This window comes from Syngnathus scovelli, chromosome 4 (genome assembly GCF_024217435.2).
Source record: "Syngnathus scovelli strain Florida chromosome 4, RoL_Ssco_1.2, whole genome shotgun sequence".
Classification (NCBI taxonomy): Eukaryota; Metazoa; Chordata; class Actinopteri; order Syngnathiformes; family Syngnathidae; genus Syngnathus; species Syngnathus scovelli.
The window spans coordinates 2,072,993-2,094,695 of record NC_090850.1 but is presented as its reverse complement, the minus strand read 5'-3'; the positions used below and the strand labels follow the sequence as shown (position 1 = coordinate 2,094,695).

The 21,703-nt window shown below is 45.0% G+C and overlaps 2 protein-coding genes across 12 annotated transcripts in view; one reads left to right on the top strand and one right to left on the bottom strand.

Moving 5' to 3' along the window:
* il16 (interleukin 16) overlaps positions 1-21,703 on the top strand; it is a 171,786-nt gene that overhangs the window by 87,812 nt on the left and 62,271 nt on the right. For 4 of the 11 annotated variants that reach the window (XM_049717389.1, XM_049717390.2, XM_049717388.2 and 1 more), the window contains exons 22-24: positions 1,116-1,217; positions 8,603-8,810; positions 9,433-9,561. In XM_049717389.1, coding sequence (XP_049573346.1) covers positions 1,116-1,217; positions 8,603-8,810; positions 9,433-9,561 — 439 coding nt within the window. Of the gene's footprint in view, positions 1-1,115; positions 1,218-8,602; positions 8,811-9,432; positions 14,728-21,703 lie in introns of those variants that run through there. The other 7 variants (XR_011086740.1, XR_011086739.1, XR_011086738.1 and 4 more) reach the window with 4 other exon arrangements.
* stard5 (StAR related lipid transfer domain containing 5) overlaps positions 11,595-21,703 on the bottom strand; it is a 25,926-nt gene continuing 15,817 nt past the window's right edge. Inside the window, exons 6-7 of the mRNA XM_049717531.2 lie at positions 17,351-17,444; positions 11,595-15,580 (exon numbers count right to left, since the gene is read on the bottom strand). Of these exons, the coding sequence (XP_049573488.1) occupies positions 15,430-15,580; positions 17,351-17,444 (245 nt within the window). The 3' untranslated portion in view covers positions 11,595-15,429. The remainder of the gene's footprint in view (positions 15,581-17,350; positions 17,445-21,703) is intronic.

The window sequence follows — 21,703 nt, the reverse complement described above, 5'->3', positions numbered from 1 at the left end:
GGGCAAACCCATTCGAGGAAACAAAATGGCAGGGAGAAAATACACAGCTAAACGAAAATATGAAGATGAACAAAGGACATTTTTAACATAGTGGGAAAGTTTGTATTTTTTTGTTGAACGCAATGGCAAGCCATTCTGCCTGATATGTCAGACGTCATCAGCACATTTCAAACCTTCAAATCTTGAGCGCCACTTCAGGTCACATCATGCTAATATTGATATGGACTTTCCAAAAGGGAGTTGGACACTTTGAAAAGTCAGGCAGAAAAACAGTTACAGTTTTTCCCAAAAATTACGAAGCACTCAGAGACTGTCACACTTGCATCGCATCAACTGGCTTGGAAAATTGCACGGGCTAAAAAGCCATACAATGAAGGGGAGTTCGTTAAAAAATGCCTCAGTGACGGTGTTGAAATCTTGTCCCCTGAAAACGACAAACTAAAACGAATGGTATCAGACATCCAACAAAAAGAATTGCTTTGAGTAGCAACAACGGAATACAAGCTAGATTTGAAGACGATTGTGCAAGGAATGCACTAAGCAACATGCATAGTAAGTGAAAAAACGCTATTGCAAAGCTATTGTCCTACTATTTGAGAAGAACTGAATTAGCTTAACAAGCATGCTTTTGGATCGTGGTAGAAAACCCACGTAAGCACGGGCAAAACATGCAAACTGGAAAGCCAGGACTGAGATTTGAACCATGAACCTCAGAACTGTGAGTCATAGATGTGAACCTTGCCTAATAGGCTGGCCTGCTATTAATGGGTTCCACTATAGTCAAATTTACCTCTCCCTGCTGTAGACCTAGTGTAATCCCAGTAATTATTTAATTATGCGGCCATCTGTGAGTCATCATGTTCCCAGCATCTGCTGAGTACTAAACAATCGATATCCCTTCAGACAATACCATTTGCCTCACTTAAAAGACAAGTAATATGTGATTTAAGTATACAGTTGTTAAGTATGTATACTGTGTATTGTAATGTCGGATCATATGTTTCAGACTTAATTTTTTTCTGTCAATTCAAGATGTCTGTTCTCCACGTCTGTTGTGGTCTAACAAATGTAAAATGATAATTATGACTGATATGAAATGAGAGCTTTCTCCTCAGCAACTGCAAGACATCCATGTTGTGATTCTGCATAAAGAAGAGGGAGCTGGACTGGGCTTCAGCATTGCTGGAGGCTGTGACCGGGAGAGTAAAGCTCTAACAGTAAATGTCACTCAAAACAACATTATTCTCACACACCGCATCATCTTTGAACAGGATGCGATTTCAGATTCTAATTCGGTTCATTATATTATATCTATAGCTTTTTGCAAGTTTATTATTATTTTGCGAGAGGACCTAGAGTGATATTCAATGCAGCACTTTTTGATCATGGCGGTGGTTGTTTGAATGGCTCTTTTGAACTGCAGCCTGTCCTCAAGCGTCAACATTTCTTCACAACTTGCTCTCCAAAGCCCAAATGATGAACCACCCACAATAAAAAACGAAAATCTGCGAAACAGAAACAATATATGTATTTAAGTATTTATGCACTATTGTAACGAATCTTTAAGCACGTTGTGTTTTTTGTTAGCCGTTAGGAGGCATGAGTGTAGTGCAAGAATGTTAAGTGTAGTTTACTTATCAAGCAATGCCAAGTATTTAACTTCAGAATTACTACACTACACTAAACTCGGGGACATCATGCATAGCAAAGGAGTCAGGGCTGCGCATGAATCGCCTGTTGCATTGTGGTCCTATACACTATATTAAGGCTTTATAAACCCTTCCCCATACTTTTACATTACATAAACCTTTTCCATTCCCTTAATTACCATTACCACACTTTTTGGTGCATGTATTCTAACCCTTTACAGTAAATAAAAGAACAAACACATAATATTGTCACGTATCCCGACTCTTCCTGTGCTCGGGTTTAGTGCCTTTCCCTCGCGTGCAGCAAAACTTGACACTCCTTCTCGGTTCAGTTTATTTTCCATTTGCAGTACAAATGTCAGGCAGGGGACAAGACGGAGGACTCGGATGCAGAGTCGTTTCTTTCTGGGATTTATTCCAGCAAGCACACTGAGCAAAAGTACAAATCAAATCGCCTCTTGCGAGGGAAAACACGTGGCAAAAAGTACAAACAAAAGGTGTCGCACTGAGGCGAGTCAAAAGGCTAAAAGTACAAATCAAAACGCCTCTTACGAGGGAAAACACGTAGCAAAAAGTACCAACTAAAGGAGTCGCACTGGGGCGAGACAAAAAGGCGATGGAGACCAAGGCACAAACAAAAGCGTCGCTCGGTGGCGAGACAAAAAGGAGGGTTCTTACAGAGAGTTCGGACATCAAGGGATCGCTGGTGGTCGGGACGAGGCAAGACACACTGGCACAAGACAAGGGGAAGACACGGACTAAATACACACAAAAGGGCGGGGACACAGGTGATGACAATTAGTGTCGATTATGCAGGTGCACACAATCGGGATCAGGGAAGACAAGACAACCAAACACCGAGGACGGAAACACGAACTGAAACGGAAGGGATGACAAAATATAACCGGAAGTAAAGTTACGACAATTGACGAGACAAAAAACTGAAAAAATAAACGCGACCGCATGACAGAACCCCCCCCCTAGGGCCGGATCCCAGACGGCCCAGGAGCCCCAGGGTGAGCCACATAAAAGTCATCAAACAGTCCTGGGTCCAAAATATAACTAGGCGGCACCCATTGCCGCTCCTCCGGCCCATAACCCTCCCAGTCCACCAGGTACTGCCAGCCCCGGCCTCTTCTGCGCACATCCAATAGTTGTTTTACGGTGTAGACCGTCCCACCTCCCACAGTCCGCGGAGGCGGAGGCGGCGCAGGATCCGGCACCAATGGACTGTCCACCACCGGCTTGACCTTCCCGACGTGAAAGGTGGGGTGGACTGCAAGGGACCTGGGCAAGCGGAGACGCACCGCGGCCGGGTGCACGACCTTGGCGATGGGGAACGGACCCACGAAGCGAGGCGCCAGTTTCCTGGAGTCCCCCCGGTGGGGAAGATCCTTGGCGGACAGCCAGACACGTTGACCTCGCTGGTACACGGGCGCCGGACGTCTCCTTCGGTCCGCCATCCGCTTGACCCGGTCCCCCTGTCGGACCAGCGTGGCCCGAGCCGCCGCCCAGACGCGATGACAGCGGCGCACCAAGGCGTGGGCCGAAGTCACCGTCACCTCCGGCTCACTGTCAGGGAAGACTGGGGGCTGGTAGCCATACACACATTTGAACGGGGACATACCTGTGGCCGTGGTGGGCAGGGAGTTGTGGGCATACTCCACCCAGGAGAGGTTCTTGCTCCATGAGGCGGGGTTCTGGGAGACCAGGCAGCGGAGACTTGTCTCCAACTGCTGGTTGACCCGTTCCGTCTGCCCGTTCGCCTTCGGATGATAACCTGACGTGAGACTCACGGTTGCCCCTATGAGCCTGCAAAACTCCCTCCAAAACCTGGATACGAATTGGGGCCCCCTATCGGAGACAATGTCTTTCGGGAACCCATGAACCCGGAATATGTGGTCCATCATTATTATGGCTGTTCGTCTAGCGGACGGGAGCTTGGGCAGGGCGATAAAGTGAGCCATCTTTGAGAATCTGTCTACTACTGTGAGTATGGTGGTCCGCCCATGCGAGACCGGAAGTCCGGTGACGAAATCCATGGATATCTCTGCCCATGGACGCGAAGGAATGGGTAGGGGATGCAGCAACCCCATACGGGCGCCGTAGGAGTTCTTGTTCCGGGCGCAGACGGGACAGGCTGCCACGTATTCTTTGATGTCAGCCCTCATGGAGGGCCACCAGAATCGCTGCTGGATGACAAACAGGGTTCTACGCATGCCTGGATGACAAGAGAGTCTGGAGGTGTGAGCCCAATGGATGACTTGGGATCGGAATTGATCTGGGACAAAAAGTCTGTTTTCCGGGCAGCCACTAGGGGGTGGCTTGTTTCCATTGGCCCGCTGTACCCGGCCTTCGATTGGCCAGGTCACTGCTCTCACCAGGCAATGAGGAGGCAGGATGGATTCGGGTTTCTTGAGTTCTGGATCTGAGTTGTAAACACGGGAGAGGGCGTCAGGCTTGGTGTTTTTGGATCCCGGTCTGTAAGATAGAGAAAAGTTAAAGCGATTGAAAAAAAGTGACCAGCGGGCTTGGCGGGAATTCAATCTTTTCGCTGACTTGATGTATTCAAGATTTTTATGGTCTGTCCAAACCAAAAAAGGCTGCTGTGCACCCTCCAGCCAATGTCTCCATTCTTCCAGTGCCAGTTTAACTGCCAACAGTTCGCGATCCCCCACATCATAATTTTGTTCGGCGGGCGTCAGCCGTCGAGACAGGAACGCGCACGGGTGTAGTTTGTTGTCGCTCTTGGCTCTCTGTGATAGGATGGCCCCGACTCCTTGATTGGAGGCGTCCACCTCCACCACAAACTGTCGCGACGGATCAGGAAGCGTGAGGATGGGAGCGGTGCTGAAACGGTGCTTTAGCTCCTGGAAGGCCGCCTCCGCCTCTGCTGACCAGCGGAAGGGGACCTTAGGAGACGTGAGTGCGTGCAAGGGAGCCGCCGTGGCACTGAAGCCCTTGATGAACCGCCGATAGAAAGTGGCAAAGCCCAGGAATTGCTGCACCTTTCTGCGTGAGTCGGGGGTAGGCCATTCCTTAACCGCGCTGACTTTCGCCGGGTCCATCTCAACCTTGCCCGGGGCCACGATGAAGCCGAGAAAAGATACGGTGTCCTTGTGGAATTCACTTTTCTCGGCCTTTACGTATAGTTTGTGTGCAAGAAGACGTCGCAGCACCGTCTCGACGTGAATCCTATGGGTCCTCAGATCTGGGGAATAAATCAAAATATCGTCCAAATATACATATACAAAACGGTCCAAACAGTCTCTCAAAACATCATTGATCATGGCCTGAAACACAGCGGGAGCATTGGTGAGACCAAATGGCATGACTAAGTATTCGAAGTGTCCTCGATGGGTGTTGAACCCGGTCTTCCATTCGTCCCCTTCTCGGATGCGCACTAGATGGTATGCGTTGCGCAAATCTAACTTTGTAAACACCCGGGCTTGCTGTAGTTGGTCGAACACGGTCGACATCAGTGGGAGCGGATACCGGTTCTTGATTGTGATCTGATTGAGAGGACTATAATCAATACAGGGGCGTAGGGTGCCGTCCTTTTTGTCCACGAAAAAGAACCCCGCCCCCGCAGGCGACGATGATGGTCGAATCAGTCCTGCTTGCAGGGAGGAGTCTATATATTCGTTCATGGCTTGCTTTTCAGGGCCCGAAAGAGAATAAAGCCTCCCCTTAGGTATAGTTGAACCCGGCAGGAGTTCAATGGCACAATCATACGGACGGTGGGGAGGTAGGGAGGTAGCCTTGGCCTTGCTGAACACCTCGGCCCATGGGTGGTAACACGCAGGGACCCCGGTTAAGTCGGGGGTTTGCGCGTCTCGAGCAGGAGGCACAGCGCGCGGGTTAGACCTGACACAGGAATCATGACAGTCGGGACCCCATCCCGTTATTTCCCCTGATCCCCAGTCTATGACGGGGTTGTGGCGTTGAAGCCATGGATACCCGAGAATGAGAGGGTTCATTGGAGAGGTCACGACATGTAGCCTTATATTCTCCTGGTGGGGACCTATCGACAACGAGACTGGTTCTGTTATGTGAGTTATTTCAAAAAGTGCCTGTCCATTGAGTGCCTTAGCTTTCACGGGGGTGTTCATCAGCTCAGTCTTTACCCCCCACCAGTCTATTAGTACTTCGAGTTCTATTTCTCTTCCCAACAGTGTAATCCTGCCCTTGGGAAGCACTCGCTCCGGGGACGGAGCCGCAGAGAAGGCGCTCACCTTCAGGGTCCTCCTTACTGGACAGGAGAGAAGGAGGTGTCCGAGCTCACCGCAGTAGTAGCATCTTCCCTCTCGGCGTCGCCGTAACTTCTCCTCCTCGGTCAACTTAGCTCTGCCCAACTGCCTCGGTTCTGGCTCCTGGCGCTGCCGATCCCCGTCCCGCCTGGAGTGGTGAACGTCAGGGCCGGCTACTGGGACGAAGGCGGGGGTGGTCCTGCTTCGGTGCTTCCTCCACTCTTGCAGCCGGTTGCCAGTGCGGATAGCCAGAGCGATGAGGGCGTCGAGGTCGGTGGGAAGGTCTAAGGGGATTAGCTGATCCTGTATGGACCCAGAGAGGCCCCGGAGGAAGACGTCATATAGTGCCGTCGCGTTCCAACCGCACTCCGCGGCCAGCGTGCGGAACCGGATGGCGTAGTCCCCGACGGTGTCTTGTCCCTGGACTATCTGACAGAGTTGGCGAGCCTTTTCTCGGTCAGTGGAGATTGGATCGAACACCGTTCGCAGAGCCTTGATGAACGCGGGGAGAGAGTGACAGGAGACGGAATCCCTGGCCCATTCCGCGGTGGCCCACGTGCGGGCCCTTCCCGTCAGGTATGAAACCATGTAGGCCACCTTGGAGCGCTCGGTGGGGAAATCTGCTGGGGCCCTCTCAAAATGCATCCCGCATTCTGTAATAAATGCCCGGCTAAGGCCGGGTTCACCGGAGTAGCGCTCTGGAGGAGCCAGTCTGGCACCGCCGGTCATGGGAGCTATGGCAAGGGGAGTAACTGAGGAAGCAGCGGGTGTACTGGAAGTCGCTGCTGGTCCCGCGTTCAAGAGCGAGAGCACGTCCTGCATTTGCTGACCCAGCTGTGCTATTTGGGTGGCGACCGCTCCTCTGAATTCTTCTTGGCACTTAGCGATTCCTCGGATTTCTTTCCCCAAGTCGCCCACTTGCTTCTGGTGCTGGGCGAGCTGTGAGGCATGGGAACGCACTGCGGCGCACAGGTGCTCCGACTCTGCCGAGTCCATGACTGGCCAGTGTGTACTGTCAGGCAGGGGACAAGACGGAGGACTCGGATGCAGAGTCGTTTCTTTCTGGGATTTATTCCAGCAAGCACACTGAGCAAAAGTACAAATCAAATCGCCTCTTGCGAGGGAAAACACGTGGCAAAAAGTACAAACAAAAGGTGTCGCACTGAGGCGAGTCAAAAGGCTAAAAGTACAAATCAAAACGCCTCTTACGAGGGAAAACACGTAGCAAAAAGTACCAACTAAAGGAGTCGCACTGGGGCGAGACAAAAAGGCGATGGAGACCAAGGCACAAACAAAAGCGTCGCTCGGTGGCGAGACAAAAAGGAGGGTTCTTACAGAGAGTTCGGACATCAAGGGATCGCTGGTGGTCGGGACGAGGCAAGACACACTGGCACAAGACAAGGGGAAGACACGGACTAAATACACACAAAAGGGCGGGGACACAGGTGATGACAATTAGTGTCGATTACGCAGGTGCACACAATCGGGATCAGGGAAGACAAGACAACCAAACACCGAGGACGGAAACACGAACTGAAACGGAAGGGATGACAAAATAAAACCGGAAGTAAAGTTACGACAATTGACGAGACAAAAAACTGAAAAAATAAACGCGACCGCATGACAACAAAACTACATTGGAAAAAAACAGTGCCAGCAGCTCAAAGTGCATTGCCAAACATTCACCCACCCATTCATTTTCCGTACTGCTTGTCCCCATGGGGGTCGCGGGCGTGCTGGAGCCTATCCCAGCAGACATGGAGCTGTAGGCCAGGGGACACCCAGAACCGGTTGCCAGCCAATCGCAGGGTACACAACCATCCGCACTCGCACTCACACTAACGGGCAATTTGAAGGGCTCAATCAGCCTACCATGCATGTTTTTGGAATGTGGAAGGAAACCGTAGTCCATCAAACATCCATTCTTTAAAATTAAATAATAAAATAAAAACAACATACATAAAACATAAAATCTTAAAAACTAACCAAATTGCATGGTAAACAAAAGGTTGTTTTTCTTTAAACCCCAAAACACACATCGCATCCATTCCTTCAATTTAATGACCCTCAAAGTTGCTCCCACACTGTTGGTGTTTATGTTGCGACTTCACACTAACAAGAGACGCTGACTGGTTTGCCCTGGTTTGCATGTATTAAATAAAAAAATATATACTTTTTCTTTCTTGCTTCCCTTCCTGAGAAGGAAAACTGGGTTGAAATGCAGATTTCAAGCTATACAAAAATATGACTTGTAAAGTCATGTAGTTCAAATCTAAGTCGAGTCACTTAGATACTAAGGCAAATCATTCCGACAGTTTTGGCGAGCAAGTCGCAACATGTTATATGACTGAAGTCCCCCATTTCTAGTTTTAAGTTATTAAGGCCAATACATTTAAAGGATAAGACATCATATAATTGCCACTGCCAGTGAGGCCAGTGGGTCAGGAAAAACATGAGCACCAACCTCTCGTGCTTCTTTGAGAACCACATCAAAATTCTTCTGTGCACTGTCATTGGTTGGTGTGATTAGTTTCAATGTTTCAAGAGGATCTCCTCTACAGTATTAAATTGTGGCTACCATCTTGAATAGAGGACACAAAAGAGGTTGAGTTTTACCATTTGTCCCTGCCATTTGTATGCTTTATTACTAAACATGGTCTGCACTAGAAATGCCATCAGTGAAAACATTTCTTCTTTGTGCAGGTACACAAAGTGTTTCCCAATGGTCTTGCAAATCAAGAGGGCACTATCCAGAAAGGAGATGAGGTGTTGTCTATAAATGGCCAAACACTTCATGGAGTCACACATGCAGATGCTACTGCGGCACTGCGGCAGGCCCGCACTCTAGAACTTGCTGTGGTAGTTGTCTGCAAAACAGCAGAGGAACAGAGTGAGGAGTCCAGTTGTGCAAGTACGCAAGTTCATCTAGCCTAGAATCTCCCATTTCAATTTAAAACATAAATATTTTCAGTACCAGCTGGTTTAGGTTCTGTTTAGAATCAGAATCAATCTTTATTTGCCAAGTTTGAGCATGCCAAACAAGGAATAATATAATGATGTCATAATATATTGCCACACGCTATTATGAAATGGCAGTCAATGGAACCCTGTTGTATATTTTTCATAAAATAATAAACTGGAAGGACTAATTTTGTATAAAGGCGATTGTCAATTTATGAGAGGTCCATTCCTATGGCAGTGACTTGCAGTGTACATAAAATGTCTACATACACCTGTTCAAATGCCAGGTTTTTCTGGTAATAAAAAAACGAGACCACAAAAAATAATTTTGAATGTTTTTCCATCATTAATGTGACCTATAACTTGTACAACTCGAAGAAACAAAAACACCATTTTCGAAGGGAGAATTACAAATGAACAGGTTGATGCTGTAAAAAGAGGGTGTACACATGTGCAACTACATTATCTCGTTTTTTTTTTTTTTTTTTACTACCCTTTGTGAGATTTTGTTTATTTTTAATTGAATTGTACTGGTGATAGGTCATGTAATGTTGTAATTTGTGTATTTGCAGTGGAGGAGCCAGGTACTTTATTGAGTGTGGAGCTGAAGAAAGGTGGAGGTGGAGTTGGCTTCACTCTGGAGGGAGGAAGGGGTTCGATACATGGAGATAGACCATTAGTCGTCAACAGGATCTTCAAAGGTAAATGATGAGTTAAGTCAGTCATGTTATTGTACAGGATAGGTGTAGGGTTGTTTGCACCAGCGCTGGACTGGACTGGTCTGATGGGTCGCCATCTTTTGGGGTCTATGGCGTTGAACTAAAATTACGCCACGGCAGGCTAAAATAAGGGAAGTTGAAACACTGATGACTGTTTCTTGAGCTGAATCCACAACATACGAAAAAGGCTGGCAGGCATTTTATTTGCTACACATGGTACCTCATTAAACAGAGCAGATCTTCCCACGACATGAAGATGACCTTGAAGTTTCAAGTTTACAATTTCGTTTCACGGTTCCGTTTCGTGATCAGCAAAAATGTTCTTCCCTCACACTTATCCCACCGTTCTACAATTTCACAAAGAATCCCAGAACACCAGGTTCAATTTCAATATAGGTGCCATTCCTGTTCAAAATAGTCAAATGTTGAGAACTTATTAAAACAAAAGATTTTCAGGGGACTGGATGGTTTCTGTGGCAACCATTATATTATCATAAATTACCATTGGTTTTCAGGTGGAGCAGCAGAACAATGCAATATTCAATGTGGAGATGAAGTTTTGCAAGTCCAGGGTACCAGTCTTCATGATATGACCCGCTTTGAGGCCTGGGACATGATCAAGGCTTTACCTGATGGGTCCATCACAGTGGACATCAGGAGGAGACACAGCCACTAGAACCTCTTAAACCCGGCACACACAAGGCAATAAGAAATAAGCGCTGATAGGTACGAGTGGGGCAGGCAACGAGCGGCAATGGCAATGAGCGCCAATGGGCCATGGCGCCTGGTGTGCGCTGGGCTTTACGTGTCAAGAGGCCCAAAATGCAACAATTGATTAAGAACCCCCTTGAAAATAAGATGATGTATCTCAAGAATCTATCCTTGAAATAAGAAAGATGTCACCATGGTTCAGCATCTGTTATCTTCAGACAACCTTGCTGTTAATTGTTATATATACTCGTGTGTGTGTGTGTGTGTGTGTGTGTGTATGCATATGTACACACGCACACACCTCTACACACGAATTTAATTCATATTTTGAAATACTAGTATGTTGGATCAAATATTCCCATAAGAATACACTTCTAATTCATTTGATTCATTCCACAGGCAAAAAAACAAACGATAACACTTTAATAAATACTGCAGATACCAATAAAACAAATGCATTATATCAGATGTAAAAATAAATAGATTGTTGTCACGGTACTTTAGAGACACATGGAGAGATAACGTACTGTAATTTACATTACGTGAATTTCAAACTAACACCTTTTTTTGGTATATTTTTTTAGGATTTTTTTACTCTAACTTCCATAACGTTAACATAAAGCAATATATATATTATATATATATAGTGTGTGTGTGTATGTGTATATATAGAAATAAATTGCCACCGTACCTAAGAAACACATGAAGATACATGATACGTTACACAGTAAAACATTGTAAAAGAATAGACTATTGCATCAGTAGCATTAATTAGTCCAGTTTCATATCACACATTGGTATGGAGATGTTAATAGCAATTGTCAACAGTAATAATAAAAATATTCCACTAAAAGTTGCTAAGGCGGCTCGGTGGGGCACTGGTTAACACGTACGCCTCACAGTTAGCAGGGTGCAGGCTCCCTCCCTGTGTGGAGTTTGCATGTTCTCCCCGTGCCCGTGTGGGTTTTCTCCGGGCACTCCGTTTTCCTCCCACATCCCAAAAACATGCTTGGTTAGCCAATTGAGCACTCCAAATTGCCCCTAGGTGTGAGTGGGAGTGCAGATGGTTGTTCGTCTCCATGTGCCCTGCGATTTGGCTGGCAACCGGTTCAATGTGTCCCCCGCCTACTGCCTGATGACTGCTGGGATAGGCTCCAGCACGCCCGCGACCCCCGTTGGGACAAGCGTTATAGAAAATGGATGGATGGATAAAAGTTGCAAAATACACCTACTGAAAATTTGTTTGACATTGATACTTGCTGACTTGGTCATCTCCAAGAAGACCAACTTCTTACAAAAGAAACTTACAAATGTCAAGGAATATTTATTATTGCAGCAAAGGTTTTATCTCCCACACAGTGAACACATTTCTACATCATTTAAATTACAAAAATTTAAAATATATTTTCCTAAGAATAAAGATAAGTCATTTTAAAGTTGCTCAGTGTGAGTGAATTTTCCTATCTACTGTACAGCAGAGGTCACCAACTCTAGTCCTCACAGGCTTCTACCCACAATGTTTGAGAAATGTTCTTCATCCTACACACTTGATTCAAATTATCAGCTCATAAGCAAGCTCTGTATAGACATGATAACAAATCTGATCATTTCAATAAAGTGTGTTGTAGGCGGGACACTTTAGATAGGTGCCCTGGAGGACTGGAGTTAGTGCCCCTGATGTATCAGATGGAGACAAAAGCTTTAATTCGCTGGCCTTATGTTTTTGTCACATTACGCTCAGGTAAATTCAATATGAATATATATATATAATTGTTTCTACTTGCAGATAAACACACTCACACTACAGTACTGAATTGCCATGTCATTGACAGAGATATAGACATTGCACATATTTTAGATGTGGGACCACCGGGAGTCTGTTATAGTAACATATTCACAAAGTGCGCCCTACAGTATTAAAAAAATATCATGCAAGAACAAGAAAGCAATTCAACTAAGAAAAGGTAGTATTCTTACATAGAGTCATGCCACGTGATTATTGTACATAATGTAGCCTTGTGTAAACAAAATGAAGGAACATGCCTGATTATCATTTAGGCAATAATTGTAAATTCATCAAAGTATTTTGAGGGGAAATTGAACACGCACAAAAATTTCATAGTATCATAGCATCTCAGGCAGACATTAATTTAACTTTAATTAATGTCTGCTTGAGACGTCACTGTTTAATTATTACACAGCCAGCAGATGTCACAAATAAATCTTTGAAAAGACCGACAAAAAAGTTTTAAATTCATGAATTGTATGTTATACAGCAGGGATTGTCAACAGGTGGTCCTTGGCCGTCTAGTGGTCTGTGGCGGTATTGCACGTGGTCCACGAAATTGGAAATGGAAAATATTTGTAATATTTTTAAAACTAAAATTGAGCTATAATTTAGACTTCATTTATTTTCCAGCTAATTTTCTGAATCATTTACCCATCCAAATTATGTCAATTGTAGCTGAGATTCCCAAAATAGACATACAGATGCAAATAAATAGCCTGTATAGGTCTATCCTTCTGCAGTGCAAAATAAAATAATATTCCGCCAAAGCAGTGGTCCCCGAGTTGCTTCTTGGTTATAATGGTGGTCCCTTGGACAAAACCAGTTGAAAACCCCTGTTATGCAGGCAACGCACAGTTATTATTAAAAAGTACATTTCATGGATATTTTGTGGTATTTATTTCTTGCAAGGTCTTTCCATAGCACTGGAAAGCCTGATTCTAATATTATGGACTTTATTCTAATATTATGGACTTCTAAAAGTCTATAATCGTTCAGAAGTCCCACGATTTGAGAGTAAACGTCTTTATCCAATTACAGGTTGATGCCTTTTCCACAGAAGAGCAACCAGGGGGGAAAAAAACTCCCTTTTGATAGGCAATCTTAACGGTATTAACTTACTACAATGGAAACAAGATTACTAGGGTAACACACAGACTATATGAAACCACTAGAATTTCTATGGTGTGAAATAATCAAAATAACCTTTTTGCAATGTCTGCTTTTGTGTTTAACAGAAACAAATGCCTATAAAACAAGTTTTAACATCACAGATCAGCAAAACTCTAATCATATTTGCAATTGCAGGACAATCATGCGGACACACATACCACACGCAAACACGCACACAACACTTACTATACATTTAAAACATAGTTGGATTTATTTGCCTCTCCAATGTCTCTTTGAAAAAAATAAAATAATAGTTTCAAAGCCAAGGGCATGGATCCAGTCGAAAAAGCCAAAGATTCTGAACGAGTGGAGTTTTTTTTTTTTTTTTAAAGACAGATCTTTAGAAGTCCATTAAGACTATGAACTGAATAGAACATTGAGTACCTGGAAGGTAAGCTGTTAAAAAAATAATAACCGTGAGAGGATTGGGGAGATGTTGAGTAATGCGTTTGCTTATGATTTGGCATGCAGGACTGAGGTAACGTGCTACTGCAGCTATGGGTGTTCAAAGAGCCGAAATGCAACTGCTTGCGCATTGACTTGCCGATCATTATTAATTGCGTTAATGTTAAAGGCATGTAAATTGGCGGTGTAATAAATTATTTAATGTGTTAAAGTGACAGCCCTGATAGGTTAATTGTCTTGCCAGTGTTTGTGCAGAGACCGTATTTTGACTTTTGAACAGGGTTTGTTCAAGTTTGCAATTGCAGATTTTTTTTTTTTTTTTTAACCAGTTCAAAATTTGATATCATAAATGACAATCAATAATCAACAACCATGCTTGTGTGTTTTGGAATATAATCCAATATTGTCTTCATCAAAGATGAGACTTTTCCACCGAACTGCGTACTTCAGACTTTTTCAGACCAAAATAACCACTCTCGGGATAAGCGCAAATCTGGGGTGGACAGTGGGTGTCTTTGCATTATGGTTAGAGCAAGAAGGGAGAGTGACCCGTGCAATGAGCAAGTTGTTAAGCAAATAAAGACTTGGATGCTGTTATGATATTTAAGACCTGCTGAAAGTGTTAGTGTTTGGAGAGTTTTTTGTGTGCTTTTTCCATAACGCGTGTCTATGAAAGGTGAATGACATTGCCATTTAATGTGTTCATTTGCTCCCAATGGAGGGGCGTTAATTTTTATTTTTTAGTTATTTTTTCTTTAGCCGGCATTAAATTGATTGACCTTGTGTATAAAGTCATTTTCTTTTGTGTTGCTTAACTGGTTTAAGCCTGGAGCGCATTACCACGTTTCAACCACTAGAGTGCTGTTATGTTCTATCCGCAAATACATCGTTTTTGTTTTCCTTGACTAATTGTCAATCTCATAGCCAATGAAATACATCAGAATTAACATGTGACAGCACCATCTGGTCGTAGAATTTCTTGGAATTTTTTTCAAGCACAGTAGATGTAGGAATTTCAAAATAAGTGACGACGCGCTTGAGGACTTCGAACCTGGAGAAGTATTAGATGGGGATTTGTGCCTAAAATATGTGTGTGGACAACGGGGATGAAGACAAGAAGATTTTGAAGGCTTTGAGTCATAATGGAGGACTAATTAAATCAAGGCTGTTTCAAACGCACTCATCTCCCTGGTAGAATTTTAAAAATATATATTGACTGTTAATAGAAATAAAGGTTTATGTGAAAGCCGCAAGTGAATGTTTTTGGAATTATGTTTACATCTGCTACAGGGGCTGACATATCAATTATATAGTAGGCATTGACAATATTGTTGAATTTCCAGTCCAACTTTAGGTTTTAGGGAATGCTTCTAAAGTTGCCCACAGGTTTTAGAGGCGTCTTCTGCCATGCTTTTTAGACCTTAATGTGTTAACACATGTAGATGTACCTGTAAATACGATGAAATAAAAAATTAACTTCTAAACCTGTGACTCATATTCATCTTTTCATCTGAGAGCTAAATGTCTTTAGTATACAACAAATGCAAAGAAATTGACCTATGCCTTCCAATTCTTTTTGAGTTCAATTAGACATTAGAAGCCTTATTTGTCCATGGGTGTGAATGTGAATGCGTGTTTTGTACGGTATTATCCCTGCAATTGATGGGCTATCAATCAATGGTACAAACATGCCTTGCATGACAGTGGCCAATAGCCTCTAGCTCACCCGTCCGTCACCCTAATGGTGACAAGAGATATACAAAATGGATGGAAATTCAAATGTTTTTGAGTGATTTAACAGCCTTGGTCAGATTGCTGTAAAACTCTGTCATGCTGGAAGGGAAAAAGGAGTCGACCACAGAGCGAGGGAGTAAGCCACCAAGGTCCGTCTGGAAGAAAGTGAGGACTTGGGTTTTGTTGGGCTCTCTGCAAAGAGAGAAGCTACGTAAGATGATAGCAATTGGAGCATGACAGAGAAATGCAAGCAGCGACAGCTGACATATTGAATGAAAATAAAGGCAATTTTTGTAAAACAGAGATAGAAGCGACAGCTGATGAACTACAGTGGGGGAAATAAGTATTTGACCCCTTGCTGATTTTGCAGGTTTGCCCACTTGCAAAGAATGCAACGATCTATAATTTTAATCATATGTACATTCTAACAGTAAAAGACGGAATCCCAAAGAAAATTCCAGAAAATCACATCATATGAATTTATAAAAATTGATAACCGTCTGATGAGGAAAAACAAGTATTCAAACCCCTGGACAAACAGCATGTTAATATTTTGTAGAAAAGCCATTATTGGCCAGCACAGATGTCAAACGGTTTTTATAGTTGGTGACAAGCTTTGTGCACATTTCGGCAGGGATGTTGGCCCACTCCTCCCTGCAGACAGCCTCCAAATCATTCAGGTTCCGAGGTTGTCGCCTGGCAACTCGAATTTTAAGCTCCCTCCAAAGATTTTCAATTGGATTCAGGTCTGGAGACTGGCTAGGCCACTCCAGAACCTTGATGTGCTTCTTCTTCAGCCACTCTTTTGTTGCTTTGGCGGTGTGCTTAGGATCGTTGTCGTGCTGAAACACCCATCCTCGACCCATCTTCAGCTTTCTCACTGAGGGAAGGAGATGTTGGTCCAGAATTCTACGATACATGGCCCCGTCCATCCTCCCCTCAATACGATGGAGTTGTCCCGTCCCCTTGGCTGAAAAGCACCCCCAAAGCATGATGTTGCCACCACCATGCTTGACGGTGGGGATGGTGTTCTTTGGGTTGTACTCGGTGTTCTTTGCCCTCCAAACACGACAAGTTGAGTTGAGGCCAAAAAGTTCTATTTTGGTCTCATCTGACCACATCACCTTATTCCGGGCCTCTTCTGAGTCGTCCAGGTGCTGAATGGCAAACTTCATGCGGGCCTGTACAGGGGGACCTTGCGTGCGCGGCAGGATTTCAATCCATGACGGCGTAGTGTGTTACCAACCGTTTCTTTTGCAACTGTGGTCCCAGCTGCCTTCAGTTGATTCATCAGTTCCCCCCTTATGGTTTTGGGATGATTCCTCACCATTCGCATGATCAGGGAGACCCCACGAGGTGAGATCTTGTGTGGAGGCCCAGACCGAGGGAGGTTGGCGGTGGTGTGGTGCTTCTTCCATTTCCTGATTACTGCACCGACAGTTGATCTTTTCTCTCCAAGTTGCTTTCCGATTCTCTTGTAGCCCATCCCAGCCTTGTGCAGATCAACAATCCAGTCTCCAGACCTGAATCCAATTGAAAATCTTTGGAGGGAGCTTAAAATTCGAGTTGCCAGGCAACAACCTCGGAACCTGAATGATTTGGAGGCTGTCTGCAGGGAGGAGTGGGCCAACATCCCTGCCGAAATGTGCACAAAGCTTGTCACCAACTATAAAAACTGTTTGACATCTGTGCTGGCCAATAATGGCTTTTACATGCTGTTTGTCCAGGGGTTCAAATACTTGTTTTTCCTCATCAGACGGTTATCAATTTTTATAAATTCATATGATGTGAATTTCTGGAATTTTTGGGGGGATTATGTCTCTCACTGTTAGAATGTACATATGATTAAAATAGTAGATCGTTGCATTCTTTGTAAGTGGGCAAACCTGCAAAATCAGCAAGGGGTCAAATACTTATTTCCCCCACTGTACCTACCAGCCAGCATGTACTTAATTCACTTACGCTGACATGGGGACACAGATGCAGCCGCACGGATGATTGAACCCTCTCACGTAACCTGACTGAACAGGGCAGCCCCGATGACTCACGTTAGTGGCTGTTTGGTAGGACACAAAACACACATGCATATACAATCCGCACTTTGACTTTAATGCAGTTCACACACATAATACAATAGTGTCATGTGCTCTGGCATGTCTTGAACATTCACTACTTGTATTACTACGAGGGATGGGCGAGGGACTAGGTACGAGGATACCAGATATCGGGACAATACCTTATTTCAATCCTTATCTTATTGGCTTACTTTAAAGGCTTCAGGTACTTATGATGAACGCCAATACAACCAACTGATACCTAAGGCAAAAAAAAAAAAAAAAAATCTGACCAAGTAAGCCTTCCTTGCCAGTAGCTGGCTGTTTGACACATTGGTATATAATTTGCGTCAGTAAGACAAAGGTATTTGTTCACAACTATCTGTCATTGTTATCAATAAAATTCTATTTCTCACATGTACTAGTGGCATAAGTACTTGGTATAGGTATCAATAAGTAGTAAAGAGTGAATACCCATACTGGTATCAGTCTGAGAAGAAGTACCATCAAACATCCCTAATAACGACGTTTTAAGCCCGTCAATATGCACTCATGTGAAACGGAATTGCATTTTACTACCGTATTTTTCAGACTATAAGTCGCGTTTTTTTCCCGTAGTTTGGGTGGGGGGGCGACTTATACTCAGGAGCGATTTATATGTGTAATTATTCACACATTTTTACTTAATCATTAACACATTACTTACTACAGGGATGAGAACGGCAAATGAAAATAACTACTGAAAAGTAGCCGGGGTCTGGGGGCCGCATGCCCCACTGGGGGGGCTTGTGCCCCCCCCCCACTTGCCGCAGAGGGCCAGGGGCCGCAGGCCCCCCCCCAATGGGGGCCGCAGTGGGCCAGGGGCCACAAGCCCTCATTGGGGGCTGCAGGGGCCAATGGCCCCTATTGGGGGCCGCAGGGGTCCAGGGGCAACACCCCGGAGGGGGCTCAGGGGGAAAAGCTCCCTGGAAACTCCTGGATTTTAGCAGTATAGCAACCCCAAAACCGTTAATTTCATCACTCAATTTCAACAGTTTTGTTAAAAAAATATTCCTGCTTGGTGGGCTACCAAGGTGAATATAATCAAAGTCAAGCCTCGGTTTTCGACCACAATCCGTTCCAGAATGTGGTTCGAGAAGCGAATCGGTTGAATTCAGAATCTATTTTTTCCATTACAAATAATGGAATTTTGTTTTTAATCCGTTCCAAGACTTTTTTAAAGCATTTTTTCATATGCGCATTTTTGTCCGATCGCGCAACTGCAGCGCACCGCCGACCGCGCAACCGTAGCGCGTCGCCGACCGCGCAACTGCAACGCGCTGGTTGCATTATTGTGACAGAGCCGTCGCTGAAATTTAGAAAATATTTTTAAACTCCTGATGTACTTCCCAAAATTCAAGTGGACCTAAGTGCGCAGGGAGCTTAATTTTGTCGAATCGCGCAACTGCAGCGCACTGCTGAACACGCAAACCTAGCATGTCGCCGACCGCGCAACTGCACCGCGCTTATCGCATTATTGTGACAGAGCCGTCGCTGAAATTTAGAAAATATTTTTAAAGTCCTGATGTATTTTCCAAAATTGAAGTGGACTTCAGTGCGCAGGGAGCTTTATTTAGTCCGATCGCGCAACTTCAGCGCGCCGGGCGCTCACTGTCACATTGCTTTAAAAGCGTCTTTGTGTTCCGAGTTGTAAGATGACGCTGCTCTCGAGCCATGCCCATCTGAAGCAGTTCCTGATCCCGTTCGACATAATGGAAGTTTAAAGCAGTTGTTCTTGCTTACTTAAAACATCTTTCTTTATTGCTCCCTCAACATGTTACAGGTTATAGTCCAGTCACATTTTTCTTACGGGCCGTGTCCCACTTAAAGTGGTCCCCATGGAACACAATACTCACAAATAGACAATCTTATTGTTACATCTTTCTTTTTCTTTTTTCAAGTTAAGGCCTTTCCTTTGAAGTGCAACAACAAGTCTAAAAGAACACATCTATAGAAACACAAGCAATACTAGGCTCAAAGTTCAAAACATATTACATTTCAGGAGTGTAACCACAACATTTCCAACGTATAAAACACTTTTATACTGTATAGTCTTTCAGGTAGTGGGGTCTAATAACTTGCCGACCCGATCTGGTGTGTAACCCTTGTTCCCCTGCTGGGGTATACGATGATGTGGCCCCCTCCGTGGGTGCCGCTTGTGTTGGAGAACATCCTGTGCGACTGCGTCTGAGGTGGCGACGATTCCTTCTCAGGACCCCGCCTGAGTCTAACTCCACCTCATACGATCTGTGGCTCACTTGCTGAACCACCTTCCCTGGTCTCCAGTTCCTGTGTGTGTCACAGGGTTGTACTCTTACACTGTCGCCATTCGTAAGAGTGTCTATGTCTTTTGCCGTGCGGTTGTAGTATTTTTCTTGTCTCTCTCTGTTGTTTTTCAGTCCCTGGTCGTTATGTGTTACCTCAGGTTCCAGCAGTGTGCCCTTTATGGGAAGCAGAGTCCTGGTCCTCCTGCTCAGCAGTCTCTGTGGTGGGCTTGTGTTGAGACCCTGGCTTGGTGTGTTTCGATGATTCAGCATGGCTAAGTAGGGATCCTGTCTCGCTGATGCAGCCTTCCGCATCAGTTGCTTGGCGGTCTTTACTGCTGATTCTGCCTTTCCATTGGTCTGTGGGTAACCCGGCGACGATGTCCTATGTTCAAAGCCCCACTTCTGGCTGAAGCGCTGGAACTCCAGGGATGCATATTGGGGTCCGTTATTTGAGATAACAGTGTCAGGTATTCCCTTTCGGGCAAAGTGAGCCTTCAGTTTTCTGATAACGGTATTGCTCTTAGTGTCAGGTAAAGTAATCTACCTCCCAGAAATTTGAATAACAATCCACTGTTATTAGATAGTCTTTGTTGTGTGAGGAGAAAAGATCTGCTCCGACCTTGTCCCAGGGTCTGCTGGCCATGTCATATGGATGGAGTGTCTCTTTCTGTTGTTTTGTGTCCACCGACCAGCAGATGTCACATTTGCAGATGAAGGTCTTGATCTCCTCGTTCATCCCCAGCCAATACAGACACTCTCTTGCTCTGCTCAAACATCCCTCCACACCCAGGTGTGAGGAGTGAATTCTGTGTGCCATGTCCACCCTGAGAGCATCTGGTATCACAGCTCTGTCTCCCTGGAACACCATGCCATCCTGGGAACTCAGTTCATCTTGGAAGTCGTGGTAGTGCCGTATGTCATTTGGTAAGTCCTTTTTCCCCTTTGGCCACCCCTGCAGTATTCTGTTTGCCACACTCTGTAGTTCTGTGTCCTCTTTGGTTGCAGCTCTGATGGCACTCAGCCTCTCTGCTGAAATGGGTAGGTAGCTGACCATGTTCACAGTCTCTATGTCCATCTCACACTCTTCCTTGGTGTTCTCTGGTAAGTATGCTCTACTGAGTGCGTCTGCAAGCAGCATATCCCTGCCTGGAACATATGTCACCGCAATGTCATACTGTTGCAGTCTGAGTAGCATTCTCTGCAGTCTCTTTGGCGCACTAAGTAGTGTTTTTCTGTGGATATTCTCTAAGGGTTTGTAATCACTCTGTACTGTGACCTCTCTTCCATAAGTATACTGATGAAACGTTTCCATTCCAAACACTATGGCCAAACATTCTTTTTCTATTTGAGCATAGCCCTTTTCAGTCGATGTGAGTGCCCTGCTACCAAATGCAATTGGTTTAACTTTCTGTGTCAGGGCAGCCCCCAGCCTGGTGTCTGAAGCGTCACACTGGAGTGTCAATTCCTCTTCCTTGTTGTAGTACTGGAGAACTGGTGCTCTGGCGATTTTGTTTTTCAGTCTGTGAAACGCTCTTTCTTGGGTGTCTGTCCATTCCCACATGTTCTCCTTATGTGTGAGTTGTCTCAGAACCTCACAGTCATCAGAGAGATGATCATAGAATTTAGAGAGATAATTGACCATCTCTACTATTCTCTGTACACCTTTCACATCGGTGGGTTTTGGCATGTCTCTAATTGCCCGTACTTTCTCAGGGTCGATCCTCAGTCCCTCGGCTGTGAGGAGATGACCTATGTAGGGTACCTCTTTTTGGCTAAGCTGGAATTGGTCTGCATTCAGCTTGATGTTGCGCTCTCTGCACCTGGTTAGGAAGTGTCTGACCTTCTCATCATGGTCCTTTTCCGCCTCCTCTTGTGTTGCTCTTTCCCCTGTGATTAGTACATCATCTGCTATGATGTAGACTCTACGGAGGCCCTCCAGGGCCTGCATGAGCTTT